The sequence below is a fragment of the Oratosquilla oratoria genome, chromosome 1 (genome assembly GCF_046742065.1).
Source record: "Oratosquilla oratoria isolate Oo_2021 chromosome 1, ASM4674206v1, whole genome shotgun sequence".
Lineage (NCBI taxonomy): Eukaryota > Metazoa > Arthropoda > Malacostraca > Stomatopoda > Squillidae > Oratosquilla > Oratosquilla oratoria.
Window position 1 is genome coordinate 40,472,525 of NC_134777.1, and position 15,623 is coordinate 40,488,147.

At 39.6% G+C, this 15,623-nt stretch overlaps 1 protein-coding gene across 1 annotated transcript in view; it reads right to left on the reverse strand.

Annotated features, from left to right (window-relative positions):
• Positions 1–1,649: 1,649 nt before the first annotated feature.
• LOC143032901 (uncharacterized) overlaps positions 1,650–15,623 on the reverse strand; it is a 22,494-nt gene continuing 8,520 nt past the window's right edge. The window contains exons 2-4 of the mRNA XM_076198139.1: positions 6,317–6,394; positions 5,119–5,353; positions 1,650–3,891 (exon numbers count right to left, since the gene is read on the reverse strand). Coding sequence (XP_076054254.1) covers positions 3,659–3,891; positions 5,119–5,353; positions 6,317–6,394 — 546 coding nt within the window. The 3' untranslated portion in view covers positions 1,650–3,658. The remainder of the gene's footprint in view (positions 3,892–5,118; positions 5,354–6,316; positions 6,395–15,623) is intronic.

Genomic DNA, 15,623 nt, shown 5'->3' on the forward strand with positions numbered 1-15,623 from the left:
CTTTTGAGACGCAGCGTTCCTCTGGAGGCCCGATGTTCCTCTGAGGGTCCGGGGTTCCTTTGTTTACCCGGGGTTCCTTTTGGCGGCCCGGGGGTCCTCTGGGGGGCTCAGGGTTCCTCTGGGGTCCCAGTATCCCAAAGTTTCTCTGGAGGCCCGGAGTTCCTCTGGGGGCCCGTGGCTCCTCTGGGGAGCCTGGGGCCCCTCTGGAGAGCCCAGGGTCTCTTCTGGGGAGCACAAGGTTCCCTGGGGACCAGGAAAATTTCTGGGAAGCCCTAGGGTTCTTCTGGGAACCCGGGGTTCCGCCTGGGTGCACGGGATTTCTCTGAGGGCTCGGGGGTTACTATGGGGTTGCAGGAATCGTCTGGGAGCCCGGTTCTCTTCAAGCCCGGGGTTCCTCTGAGAAGCCCAGGGTTTTCTTGGGTACCCGGGTTTCCTTTGGAAGCCCAGGGTTCCTCTGGGGGCCAAGGGTTTATCTGAGGAGTTCGTGGTTCATCTGGGGGACCCTGATTCCTATGGGGGACCAGAATTCATTTGGGGGACCGTTCCTCTGGGGCCCAGGGTTCCTCTGTGGAGCCCGAGGTTCCTATGGGGGACCAGGATTCCTCTGTGGGGCCCGGGGTTCCTCTAGAGGCTTGATATATAAAGAGATTTTTTTCCGACATGCCAACCATTATGGATATGGCTTTAACTGAATTCACCCAACAAAGAGCAGCCGTGTGAGTATTTGTGTGTGTGTGTGTGTGTGTGTGCGTGTGCGTGTGTCAACTCATATGATCAGGACTCGAATCCGGGACCAGATGGCCCCACTTCACCCCCTTGCCCACTGCGCCATGGAACAGCGGTGTGTGTGTGTGTGTGTGTGTATGTTTATACACATGTATTACCATTTAGAGTGCTTTGATTGACAAGTATATAACTCAGTTCACGTTTTTATCTATATTATAGTTTGTGTAAATGTCCTGAGCTTCTCATAGTTGCTATGAATATTCCTAATAATTTCATCATTCATATCTCATCTCATGTGACTCACCTTGGTCTTTGAATCACGTATTGGACTCGTGATTGACAGCTATTTCCCTCACGGAGAAGAGCTCAGAGCTCGTATATGACCGATCTATGGGTAATGCTGTGGCCTTACACGCACTCCCCCAACTCCCCACCCACCAGAATTGGAGTAAAGACTCGAAGCGCAGCGATACTGAAATTATTTCAGCCCTGGGCAGGATTCGAACCCGGATCGCCGTAGTGATAGTCGGGGACTCTACCAACCGCGCTACCGAGTCGTGTTTCAGTGTATCTGTGTTCTGTATATCTACTGTATATACCAAGAACTTTTCCACCTTAAAAGGAAGGTAGCTAAGTCAAAGCCATGTATTTTTTCACACCCATTTCACTCCTCTCCAACACCCTCACCCCTCATCTCAGCTCCTCGTGGATGTCGGGTCATACCTGCATCCACCCACTGTCCTGGGTCAAACGCAATACAGCAAGACACAGTACATCCACAGCAAGTTCGCTTCATAGATGATACCCTACCCTTCTGCCATCTCTGTCCCTGTATGCAGAAAAACAGAAAACGGGGAAAACTCCCTTCGGACTGCGTTAATATACCATTCACAAAGTGGAAAAGAATAAAATTCAGACTCATCTCGACGAATTTATTTCATCAAAGATCTTTGAACATTTAAATATTAGGCACAAAACATATCCCTGCAGCAATCTGACTCGAGTTGAGAACAAGGCAATTGTACGAACTAAAAACCACGACGAGGCTTCTGTCAGCCATGTCGTTGGAGCAAAACTACTGGGGCTATTTTGTAGATACTATGAACAATACTCAATCTTCGCATTTTCATTTTGCGAGAGGAGTAACTACATTAATAAATAAATTATAAATACCAAAGCTCGGAGCCGCCTGCAGCTTCGAGTTGCCAAGTGTGACCCGTGCGTCAGATTAACAGAAGTAAAGAGAAGATGAATATGATTAGGAGGAGGAAAGAGGTTAATACAGATAAAGAAATCGTGAAACCTGTAGTGATGATAAGAATAAGGTGATGGACAACTTTGTGGAAATGATTAAGGCATAAATAAAACCAGGAAAGTTTAAAGAAAAATTGAAATCACATAAGGAAACATGTTGGAGGAGCGGGAGAGATAAAACAAATATAAAACAAAGCGAATGAAATAAAGGAAAGATGGAGAAGACTGGGCTGTAGATAGAAAACGCATGCAAAGCAGGTAAGTATTGTGATTGTCATAGGTGAAGAACTGGGAAGTGAAACATAATGATATACATGAGTACCTGATTTATCACATCATTTTTGTCATACAAAAATGATTGAATGCATTTCTCTTGTTAATATGCATTTATAGTACTAGTTTACCTGTAATGAAAACAAGAACTTGGAAGATTAGCTGAAAGGGTAGAAATTAACTTTATGAAGTGTAGTTTACTGCGAGTGTAAATTGATGTGCCAAAGTAATGTACTTGTGTATGTCTTGTAATGCAAGCTGTGTTATTTTATGATTTTAAACCATCTAGCATAGGAAACACTTTCCAGAGTGTATGTCTTGGTCACGAGTCCCATGGAATTGTAAAATTCCAGTGAAAAAATGTCATTCGTAGATTAGTCTTGGTATATAAACTCAGTCAGTGTTACTTATCATATGGACACTGTAAAAATGAATATGTATCTGTTCAGTAAAACTTAACAGCACATATAGTCAAACACAGTTCAGTAAGAATGATATCATGCTGACTACTACTTCAAGTCTATATTGCAATAACCCGTGAATACTTAGCTAGTATTAAAATGGTCTAAGTGTTGTCAGATCAGGAAGTCTATACAGAGTCAACTTGTCCTATACAGTCTAGAATACAGGTCTTGAAGTCATTACAACAAAGGAAAGGAACACATCGTCAACACCCGATTCATGTCTTCCAGTAGTCTCGTAGTCTTTGTTCAATGAGTGTACCCTCCAAAGAAAAGCATCACTCACATATAGGTCTGAACGTCATCGTCTTACTAGATCATAAGTCAGGTAATAAAAAAAAAAGAATTATACAAATAAAACTAGCTAAGCAAAGTCATGTCAAAGGTGTCTTTGTTTAATTTGTTGCATCTTCAGTCGAGGTGGGGGAAAGTCATATCTTGTCAACTTAAATCCAAAGTCATATCTTCCCTTAAAAGTCTTAAAGGTTTGTGTCTTAAGTGTCGTAAGGCTGGTAAAATCCCTTGTTGGGAAATACCTGTTTCTACCTTCATAAAACTGTCACACGTCACTAGTTATGTATCCGTCGTACATTTCACGATGAGAATTTTAGTTCACATGACATTTAGAAGTCTTCAGTTTCTCATCACAGTCAGTCAGAATAAAGTAGTCATAAGCGTAATATTGCTTTGGTAATTTAGTATTATTTTCTTTTTTTCACAGCTAAGGTGGTCCAAAAACTTAAGTTTTCTTTGCAATTGCCTACAAGCTTTTGTGTCTTTTCTCAGTCTCCGAATACTGGTGGGTAGATAATCTGACGTATTGTCACACAGTAATAGAAAGATCTATATCATTTATCCAGTTCAGAAGAAACAGTCTACGTCCATTGAAGATGCTGGTAATAGAAATCAAAACGTCATAGGGGAAATTTCTGTCGTCCTTAAGTCTAGGCGTCAGCCGCCTCGTATTTGTCTACGGCGTCTAGAAGCTTCTTAAAGATTCCGTTCACAGTCTCCATGGAAAACAGGGGAGTCGCCAGGGATCGTCCATACCCTGAACCGTCTCCATGTCCTACGTGTCCTCCAGAACCTCCCGAGTAGCCAGATGAAGAGGGTTGGTATGCAGAGTAGGAATAATAGTCATAGGCAGGACCGGTGTCGCCTCCCTTTACCAAATGATCTGTATTGAAAGGAGTATATACTGATCAAGTCATTGGATCGGTGGGCACTGTGAAAAAGTGGGACGTGTATATATATATATATATATATATATATATATATATATGTATATGTGTGTGTGTGTGTATGCGTGTGTGTGTGTGTATGTGTGTGTGTGTGTGTGTGTGTGTGTGTGTGTGTGTGTATGCGTGTGTGAGTGAACAACAAGCGAGTAGATGATTGAGTCATGGGTTTGAAATAATGCAAAACTAAGATAGTAGGTATAGGAACGCTTAACCAAGAAATGGGCGTCTAAAAGAAGTTATAGCTATATGAATACATATAGAACTTTATCTAGTCTTGAAAGCTAAATAAATTATTGGAGGAAGCAGAATGAAAAGCTCAGTAAAACAAGAGAATAAGAAGTAACATCAAATTTGCAAAATCATTGTCTTATAGTTATTCATGATTTTTTTTGTTTGTTTTTGTTTTGTCACAGCATGCATCTAGACTAGAAAGAGTCAAGGAAATGAGGATGTGAGAGTTTGATTCACGGTAAAAGTGTAAGGACTCTGGTTAATAATAATAAAGAAAAAAAAATCAGGGAGAAGAGGTTTTGTCTGTATTATTATATATATTTTTTATCCGTAGTAGATAAGTGGGAAATAGTAGTTTTTATTACACGTAAGTCTCTTCTCTTATCCACTCTCAGGCAACTTAGTAATGCTGACGTCAGAAATGCATGCTAAGAAGTGCTTTGCTAAAGTCAGAGTCGTCACGATTATCCTATGCTCTCAGTTATCTGGGACAGGTGATATTTGTTGATGATAATTGGGGTCAAACTATTTTCTTGACAAAAAACGCAACATGCTGTTTTCAGTCGCTTATAATTTGATGTGTCAATATAGGGTAAAATAAAAGCTTTACTTTGATTATGAATTTAGAAAGAAAACACTAAGAAGAACTAAATCATCCTGGTTTTCTTAATGCCCCCAGTTTCATTGTAGGTAAATGCATCATGAATTAATATGGGGAATTAAAATGAGAGTTTCGTCTTTATGAAGCTTCACTTGTCAAAAGACAGAAAAAAAGTTCAGGCAGCGAAGATATGGCGTCATTAGCATGTAAAGAAAATGAAAATGACAGATATATGAAGATCACCAAGACACAGAACAGCACGATAGCAAAAGAAGAGGAAGACCAAATATACGAAAAAATGCGAAGAACGAACATATCACGTTGTACTTACGGACGATAATCGCGAGCAGGACAATACCAGCGATATTAAGGGCCAGGAGCGGGATGGAAGTCATAGCCCATCCCAAACCACTCAAACCTGTCTCGAGACCAGTAAGGAGTGGCTGATAGTCGATGGTCGGTTTGACGCCCGTCGTCGGGAGGGGGATTACAGGTGCCGTAGGTTCAATAACGCCACAATGTCCTTGGCACCCTCGACCTTCATTGTCGTCGCCTTCCGCGTTAAGCTGCAATAGTGAAATAGATTAGAGAAATGCGTCCATGTAGAGAGGAGTCCACTTCATTTCCTTCTCAACAGAGAACTTGTGCTCATTTTATCTTGCAAAGAAGTTTCTTAATATGCCTTGTCCAAAGATTGGTTAGATAACAGTATTGATTTAGGTTTATCAGTTTATATACCAATAGGATTCTTCCCACTTACAAGGGAGGGAGTCAGGCAAACCACCCACCCTACACTCATCTCGCTCCCACCCGTTAATCATTTCTCCTTTTATCTTGGCTCTTTGTGGATGAAAGGTCATTCCTATCAACTGCCCACTGCCAGGGCCAGAAGCAGTGCATTAAGAAACAGTACATCTAAATCAAGGGAAACCACTGCATTTACTTGGTGACCCTTCTTCCTCGTCCACCTAATTTAGGTTAAAGCTACAAATCTATTTTTTCTACTTGTCAGGCTGAAATTTCAGACAAGGTTAATACTGTACATTAGCTTTGTATTACAGTTCTTACGATAGGTCTATAAACGTGAACAAGTTAATAGTAGTGTCTGTGGAGACTGATCATGACACTACAAAAAAAAATAATTGGGTACAAGAGCAAAACTTTATTATCTTACAGAGGCGAGCATATGAGGTCCTGAGACACTGGAACTACACAAATTAAGCATTAGAATAAAATTTCTAGTAAATCAAAGATCTTTAAAGTAAAAAAGCTCTTGTGACAAAGAGGGATATCTATTGATGAAGATTAGAGTCTATGAAAGATGTCAGAGGGAATGGATAACTACAACAATTCAATAGATCCCAAAAGAAATGGGTGAATTTAATTTCTCTTTGAGACCTTTTACTATGGGAAAAATTCTTTAGAACTCGGAATGTGAATTAAGAAGTGAATGGCAAGAGCCATCATCCAGAAATCAATATGAACTATAAAAATATGTTCGTCACTGATCGTCTAAAAGACTTTGTTACCTGATTTGCTGAATGTTCCTGTTCCACGGCCCACACTCCGACAAGCAAAAATGCGACCATCGTCAGCCTAAGCGCCATCTGCAAACAAAGGTCTCACATTAGAAAGGACATAAAAAAAATAATCATCTGAAGGAAATGTGCATAATGTGAATTCGAGTTACAATGGAATTAATATGAATATATTCAGAGATAATTTGTCATCTACATTTCCGCTGTGTTTCATATGAGTTGGGTAGAAGGAATATAAGAGTATACCAGAATATCAATGTCTCTTTGTTTGTCTGTCTTGGCCTGTTCTTGTATATGTCTATGTGCTGGACTCGTAATCGACAGCTTTTACTATCCCGGCCGGATAGTAGTTCAGAGCTTGTATATAGACTGATCTATGGACAACTCTCTCTCTCTGTCTATCAAACACACACACACACACACACACACACACACACACACACACACACACACACACACACACACACACACACACACACACACACACACACACACACACACACACACACACACACACACACACACACACACACACACACACACACACACACACACATGCACAAAGATGATTCGATCCAGCGTTATCTTTTAGTTAAACTCATTGAATATCCCATGAAATATTCTGGATTACTTATATTGTACAAAGAAGTCCTACTAATGTTATTCAAATATACCACATAGATTGCAAAACCCATACATTAATTATATAGTCTTACAAAACATATGAGGAAAAAAAATGCGCTTGTTCTGAGAGCCATAGACTTTTTGCCTAAATGTTTAAAATTGGCGGTTTTTGAGAGAATTGGCCAAACTTCATCAGCAGCTCCACGAATCTCATAAATGTTATTTTCTTTCCATTCAGTCTAGCAGCTTGTTCTTGTCTTCCCTGTGGACGCATACTGACGAAACTGCCACCGAGTGACAGCATGAACGAGAGGGAGCAAATCAGGGACAGCAAATAAGGACATCAGAGAACAGTATGTAATTGGGGTTGGGTAAATTAGGCTTGTGCAAATAGAGACCAATAGTCCTAGATTATTTTATAATTTTATTTACTTTATTTCATCTAATTATTTATCAAATTATTTATTTATTATTTAATTGATTGTTCATTTATTTATTTATTTATTTATTCAGATTATTTTATAAACCTATTTACTATATTTGATTTGATTATTTATTGAATTATTTTTCTATTATCTAACTATTCATTTACTTATTTATTTATTTATTTATTTATTTATCTATTTACTTATTTATTTATCATTTATCTATTCATTGATTTATTTAGTAAGTTAGTTAGTTATCTATTATTATTATTATTTTTTTTTTTTGGAGAGTAATGTCCATCTGATCAAGAAACTCTGGTTAAAGAAAAAACATATATTCTGCTGCAACACGGAACTTCGGCACTCGCGACTAAAATAACATGTTTTGTGGTTTCAAATCCACTGCTAAAAGGACATTTTACTGAACGATTACCACGTGACCTACTTTGAAGTATGCCGAACAATCCTTCATTTTTCCTTGTCTGGACAATGTAGGCTTTCAGAAACTCTTTACTGAAATGACATGTAATTCTCGTCTCTGGATATCAAAATCAGTAAAAGATAGGACTCCTCAGGACGAAATTATGGTATCTTTGACATGATTCTCTCACTAAAAAAAAGTGACTCTAAGAAGCCAGATGAAAGCATCATGCAAGGTTGTGCCGTGGGGTAATAGAATCAAGAGCAAGTTGAACATGCAATGACCCAGTAATTTGTTTCGAATCACCACGCCATGTTCATAAGAAAAAGACAGAGAGAGAGAGAGAGAGAGAGAGAGAGAGAGAGAGAGAGAGAGAGAGAGAGAGAGAGAGAGAGAGAGAGAGAGAGAGAGAGAGAGAGAGAGAGAGAGAGAGAGAGAGAGAGAGAGAGAGAGAGAGAGAGAGAGAGAGAGAGAGAGAGAGAGAGAGAGAGAGAGAGAGAGAGAGAGAGAGAGAGAGAGAGAGAGAGAGAGAGAGAGAGAGAGAGAGAGAGAGAGAGAGAAAGCCCACTCACCCAAGAAAAAGGAGACATACAGCAGGAAGGACAATGAAAGTTGATGATGTAGCGGTGCATTGTTTCAGCCAGAAATCCGGAAGTGGAAAAGCTTTTCTCTTCTCTGGGGCCTTGAATGATAACATCTCTCACTTGAGATGAAGATGTTAAAGTAGCGCTTCTTCCTTAATATTCGTGTTGCCGTCCCGTAGATTTTGTTATACATTGACAACATTTGCCTCCACTGAAGGAGATGCAAGATCTTCCTCTCCTGCTTTCGTAATTCATGTAGATCTCTCTCTCTCTCTCTCTCTCTCTCTCTCTCTCTCTCTCTCTCTCCCAATATATTTGCGTCTGTATGTGTTTTGAGTTTCTACTTTATTTCTATCCCTACCTCTCTCCATCCCTCTTAGCTCAGAACAATTCTCTATTTTTGCTATGAAAGTGTATGTATATATTAACTGTTAAGTACCATTCCATTACTGTACTATGATTCTACGCGTCTACTTTCCAGCGACTGCATGAGGTCGTCGTTGCACTCTACAGGTCGAGACAATCTGGTGTGAGACTCAAGACTGACAAGGTTAAGTTCAAAGAAATTTTGGAATCGAGAAAATCCAGTTTTTAGGATATTAGCTAATCCGGTTTCAAGTGACCCATGAGCTTAGTTATCACCACAACTCATGCGGCGACTGTAGAGTTAATCGATCCTTTTGGTGTTAGTTCTGTTGCGATGTTGTTATTATTTTTTTCATTGAAGATGTTGCTGCTATTGTTGTTGTTGTTGCTTTATTGTCTTTGGTTTTCGGATGATTGAATTTTCTGGTGAAGTGTTGCGTGTCTAGATTTTTTGAAGTCAGTCTAATTTTTTTTTTTTTTTTTTTTTTTTTGTCATGGGCCTCATGAGGTATGCGAGAGTTTTGTTAAGAAAAGATTAAGTAAATTCTACTTGAGATAGATCTATGCTACGATACATATGACTTACCAATACCTCATTAGTAAGCAATTCTATTGACCTCGAGAAATAGACTCGCACATGAGATACTGTGTATATGGTAATATGTACAAAGAGAAGAGCTGAAACATGTTGATCTATTTGCCAGTGTTTGGACAACAGAAATTTTCTGCCTGAAAGACCTCATTAAGGACATGAATTGTTTGAAACTAAGTATAGCAGTATCAAAATAACAGAAAATCCCAATTTTTTTTAGGAAAAATCTACCGGGAGACACACACACACACACACACACACACACACACACACACACACACACACACACACACACACACACACACACACACACACACACACACACACACACACACACACACACACACACACACACACACACACGCACACGCACACGCACACGCACACGCACACGCACACGCACACGCACACGCACACGCACACACACACACACACACACACGCACGCACGTACGCACCACCCCCCCCCCCTACACACACACGCACGCACGCGTGTGCGCGCTCGCAAAGATGTCAATAGTGAACAAAATCTGCGGGACGGGAACACGAATCTCGGCAAAGAGGAACTCCCACCATCATCTCGAGTGAGAGATGTTATCATTCATGGCCCCCCGGAAAAATATCTCTTCCACTTTCTGGCTTTGGTTGCTTTACTATTATTTTATTTTTTCATAGTTAGGGTTGTCCAAAAACTTTCTTTACTTTACAATTGCCTATTAGTTCTTGTGTCTTTTCTCAGTCTTCGAATACTGGTGGGTAAGTAATATGGCAAGAAGTGGTGTCACATTATAACAGAAAGGTTTACATCATTTATCCAGTTAAGAAGGAACAGTCTATGTCCGTTGAAGATCTGTATGTGTTTGTGTGCGTGTGTGTGAGTGTCATGTGTGTGTGTGTGTGTGTGTGTGTGTGTGTGTGTGTGTGTGTGTGTGTGTGTGTGTGTGTGTGTGTGTGTGTGTGTCATGTGTGTGTGTGTGTGTGTGTGTGTCATGTGTGTGTGTGTGTGTGTGTGTGTGTGTGTGTGTGTGTGTGTGTGTGTGTGTGTGTGTGTGTGTGTGTGTGTGTGTGTGTGTGTGTGTGTGTGTGTGTGTGTGTGTGTGTATCTGTGTGCCTGTGTGCGTGCGTTTGTATTTACCTAAATTTTTGTTTGTGCTTTTAAATGAGTTCGTGCATGATTGTGTCTGTGTATATAACTACTTGTATTTCATCCTATGACAATATAGAAATCACACTCATGTGACCCCGTATCTTTTTCTTCATTCCCACAATTAACTATAAATCAGTTCTAGGTTTGTATTGGACTAATGCCTCTTGTATTCTATTCCAGAACTTAACGAATATGTACGGTAAAGTGTTTCCTGACACATTACAAGCAAGTAGCCTTTTTTAATTTGTTCCGATGATTAAAACACCCTTCCGTCTCTAACAAAGAAATCTTTCCTGTCATCTTTATCCACTTCTTTCATTAATTTGAACGCTAGTATCATGCCATCTCTATACGCTCATTAAATGATGAAATTTCAAATAAATCAAACAATTCTTTGTATGGTTTGTCGACTTGGCTGGAGATTAATTAAATTCCTGCTCTTTATATTGTCTCTCTTTCTTTTCCATCCTTCATTTTGTGTACGGATTAATTTCTCTGTGTTTACTACAATCTTTTGACGGTCACACGCCTCCGTCTTTGTAATTTAGATCCTAAACACTTCACATTTCTTGCACGTGATCATGTAAACTGAACTTATTTCCATGGTGATTCTTATAGATTCTCTAGCATTACACCCAACTCGTACATTTGTAATAGTATTAAATTATACATTTCAATGGTAGTAGATCCTTAATATTCGTTATCATGTTAAACGCAGAGGAAGATCATAAACTTAAGATCGTGGCTATTAAGTCGACTTCATTGTGTCCCAACCAGAGAAAGAGAAGAATTGTTTTCAATAGCGCTTTTCTTGAATTTATCGACTTAAGCATTTGTTCAATCTTATATTCATCTATTTGTATGTTTGAAATAATTGTCTGACGTATTTTTTATTGAGAGGATTAGGAGAGGAACAGAGGGAGGAAAAGTGTAGGTTTAGGAAAGGTAGGTGTTGCGAGGATCAGATATTTGAGGTAGGAAAAGGTGAGGAATTTTTTCTTGGGTGTTTATGGATTTGGAAAAGGCTTATGACAGGGTAGAGAGGAAGACACTGTAGGAGGTTCTGTAGATATATGGGATGAGGGGAGAGTTATTAAGGTCAGTCAGGGGTAAATTGTAGATTGAGAGAAGCAACGAGATGCCTTGGGAGATTAAAGTGTTATGAGAAATAGGCATCTGGGAATGGATATAAAGAGATTTTATGAAAGATTGTACCAACGGCATTATATGGGGCAGACACTTGAAATTTAATAAATGTATATAAGATGAAAGTCTGAGAAGTATGATAAAGGTTGGGTAGAGTGAGAAATGAGGAGGTGAGTAGGAGAACGGGACTGGAAAAGGAGATGGCAGATAGAGCAGAAGAAAGATTATTGGGATGGTTTGGGCACATGGAAAGAATAAATGATGGAAAATTAGTAAAAGAGGTGTGGAAGGCAGAGGTGTGGGGAGTGAACTTGACCGGACGACCGAGGATGTAACCGGAGGAATCACCTTTGCACTATGCATTTAGACTGTAAGAGCAGGTAACAGTCACAGCTGGAAATCGAGATGGAATGCTGGATTCGAATGTACAACAAAGCAAATGTGAGATAAGCACTCTTATGAATGCACAACAAACGCAGTTATCCCGATTCATTTGCTTCTTTGCATGAGGTTATATACAGATTAACATAACTTTAGTTTCATCAATTTCCGTTTAGCCCAGTTTAATAGATTTAATTTAATTTAATTTAGTTTAGTGGAGTTTAGGTTATATTTAATGGGGTTTAGTTAAGTTTTGTTTACCTTTATTTTACTTTACTTTAGTTTGCATTACTTCACTATACTCTACTCTACTTTAGCTTATTTAACTTGGTTTAGCTTCGTTGAGATGATCAGTTCAATCCGGCTGGAATTCCGACTCGGCTCAAGGTCAACTTCTTTGGTTCGCTTCGTCTCGAAACCGGGGCTAGGCTGAATCGATATCTTACATAAAACAAAAGAACAGTGAGAACGATTACAATTTCAACAACAACAATTGGCACAAGTGTCAGAGGTTCACAAGGCCTCGAAGTGAGACTAGTTCTGCGCAGAACGATGCGATGGAATACAAATGGAATTCACTGGTAGTAGAGATTTTGAGAGACGCAGCATCTAAAGATACAACCATGTGCAAATTCATCCTGGATATATGCTAAGAAGTTGATAATGATAACAACAATAATGATGATAATGATGAAAACAACAACAAATACAACAACAACAACAACAACAACAACAACAACGGTAATGATAATAATAGTAATAACAGTAATGATAATAATAATAACAGTAGTAGTAGTAGTAGTAGTAGTAGTAATAATAATAATAAAACTAATAATAATAATAAAATTAATAATAATAATAATAATAATAATAATAATAATTATAGTGATAGTGATATTGATAATGATAGTGATAGTGATAGTGATAGTGATAGTGATAGTGATAGTGATAGTAATAGTAATAGTAATAGTAATAGTAATAGTAATAATAATAATAATAATAATAATAATAATAATAATAATAATAATAATAATAATAATAATAATAATAATAATAATAATAATAATAATAATAATAATAATAATAATAATAATAATAATAATAATAATAATAATAATAATAAAATAATGATAATAATAATAGTAATAATGATAAAATTATAAATTGTCTATAAATAATGATTTAGACGAGGAATGATCATGTATGAATAAGACATCTAGACCTAATTCTTGTTGACTGTGTGGAATGTGGAAGACGTGCATTGGTGGAAAGCAGACTTTTCTTATTCGCAATGAACAAATTCCTATATACATTTTTGTTTGCAAAAACAACTTCTTTTGTTGCAAATACTCAACAGCTAAGACACATGGCTTAGGTTCAAGTGTCGGGGACAGTAAACAGAGACTTAAGAATGTTTTTATGTGATCCACCATGGTCCTGGTCCACGTGTTCATCTCATGATCGACAGCTCTTGTTCTCTAGGATGACAACTCTGACTTCATATAGTGCCCGGGATATTGGTAATGCAGTGATCTTACACGCGCAAGCACACACACACACACACACACACACACACACACACACACACACACACACACACACACACACACACACACACACACACACACACACACACACACACACACACACACACACACACACACACACACACACACACACACACGCACACGCACACAGAAATACAGACGCGCGCGCACGTGCACACTACCCTCTTGATCAAAGGGTGACAGTAGCAGCATAAAATATCAGTAAAGCTTTTCAAGTATATCAGTAAAGTTTTTCAAGCCTAGCGCGACTCAACCTCGGAACCTTAACTTGAATGAAATAGCCTTGTAAAGAGCGTCATTGTAATAAAGATATCGCACCTTCATAATTGGTTTCTGTCTTCAGTTGTTTAACATCATCATCCGGAGTTGGGAGGAGGAAACTCTCTGAGTTGCATTCTTGTAGCGAACGTGTTCCCATCCACGTTTCGATTAAGACCACATCTGCGTACAGTCATGGCCAAAGGGCTTCTTGGGGGTATTACCGAGGAGAGTTTGCAGTGATACACAAACACAGGCACGTATGTCCTTTGGAGCTTGGAGAGAACACCAATCCTTTCGACGTGCAGGTTTTCACCGGGTGATTAAATTCGCCTGGTAGCGGCCAGTGCAGATGTACATACATATACCAAGGCTTTTTCCCCCTTACAAGGGAGGTAGCCAAAAAGGGATAGGCATAAAAACATTTGCACCCATTCCATCCCTGAATACACTCCACGCCCCTCCACCCTCCCTCTTATCTGAGCACCTCCTGGATGACGGATCATCCCTGCACCTTGTCCACTGCCCTGGGTCAGAAGCAGTGTCGCAAGACACAACACATCCACAGCAAGGCCGCTTCATTAAATCGGCGACCCCCCTCTCCGTCCCCCCATTGCATAAAAGGAGAGGACGGGGAGAAATCCCTTCGGGCTGCGTCAAATTTTGCTCACACATACTACCTCACCCCCCACCACCCCGCCCATTCCACCTCATGCAATCACATCATCCATATACAACCATTCTCCATTCACCCCTGTCCTCTGTCCTCTCCCGTCCTTCCTCAACAGACATTCCCCTCTTCCCCAAAGCCCCCTTCACCCCATCCATCCACCTCATCCTAGGACGTCCCCTCATGTTCACTCCCTCCACATCTGCCTTCCATACCTCTTTCACTAGTCTTTCTTCACTCATTCTTTCCATGTGTCCAAACCATCCTAATATTCTTTCATCAACCCTATCTCCCAGCTCCTTTTCCACCCCTGTTCTCCTCCTCACCTCCTCATTTCTCACTCTATCTAGCCTAGTAACCCCCATCATACTTCTCAGACACCTCATCTCAAACACATTCAAACTCCTTCTCTCTTCCTCTCTTATGTTCCATGTTTCTGCCCCATACAGTGCTACTGGTACAATCACTCCTTCATACAGTCTCCTCTTAGCATCCATTCCCAAATGCCTATTCCTCATTATACTCTTTAATCCACCAAGGCATTTACTCGCTTCTCTCAATCTACATTCTACCTCCACCTTTACTCCACCTTTTCCTGCCACATTTGCACCCAAGTATCTAAAACTATCCACTTCCTCCAGTCGCTCTCTCTTAATGCTCACTTCCAGTCTACTGCCACTTTCACCCCTTGTACATCTCATCACCTTACTTTTACCCACATTTATCTTTAGCTTTCTTCTATCACATACTCTCCCAAACTCTGCCGCCAACTTCCTCAATCCCTCCTTCGATCCTGCCACAAGCGCAGTGTCGTCCGCAAACAACAGCTGGCTCACACATTGTAAATTGCAGTGAATAGGCTAATTCCTTACTGCGTAAAGGTTTCCCTATAGTTAGATGATAATTAAGTTAAATGCAAATATCAAAAGCTGTGAAAGGTTTCTGACATATCAACAGATTCTAGAGACTATTCCATAGCTGAACCACTGATACTTTATTAATCATGCTTATGGATGTTCATATGTAAAGACAAACAGATATCTACGTGCACATATGTACCGAGGTTGAAAATGAAACCATAAACTGGATTGGGAAAGGGAAACTTATTAAATTCTTT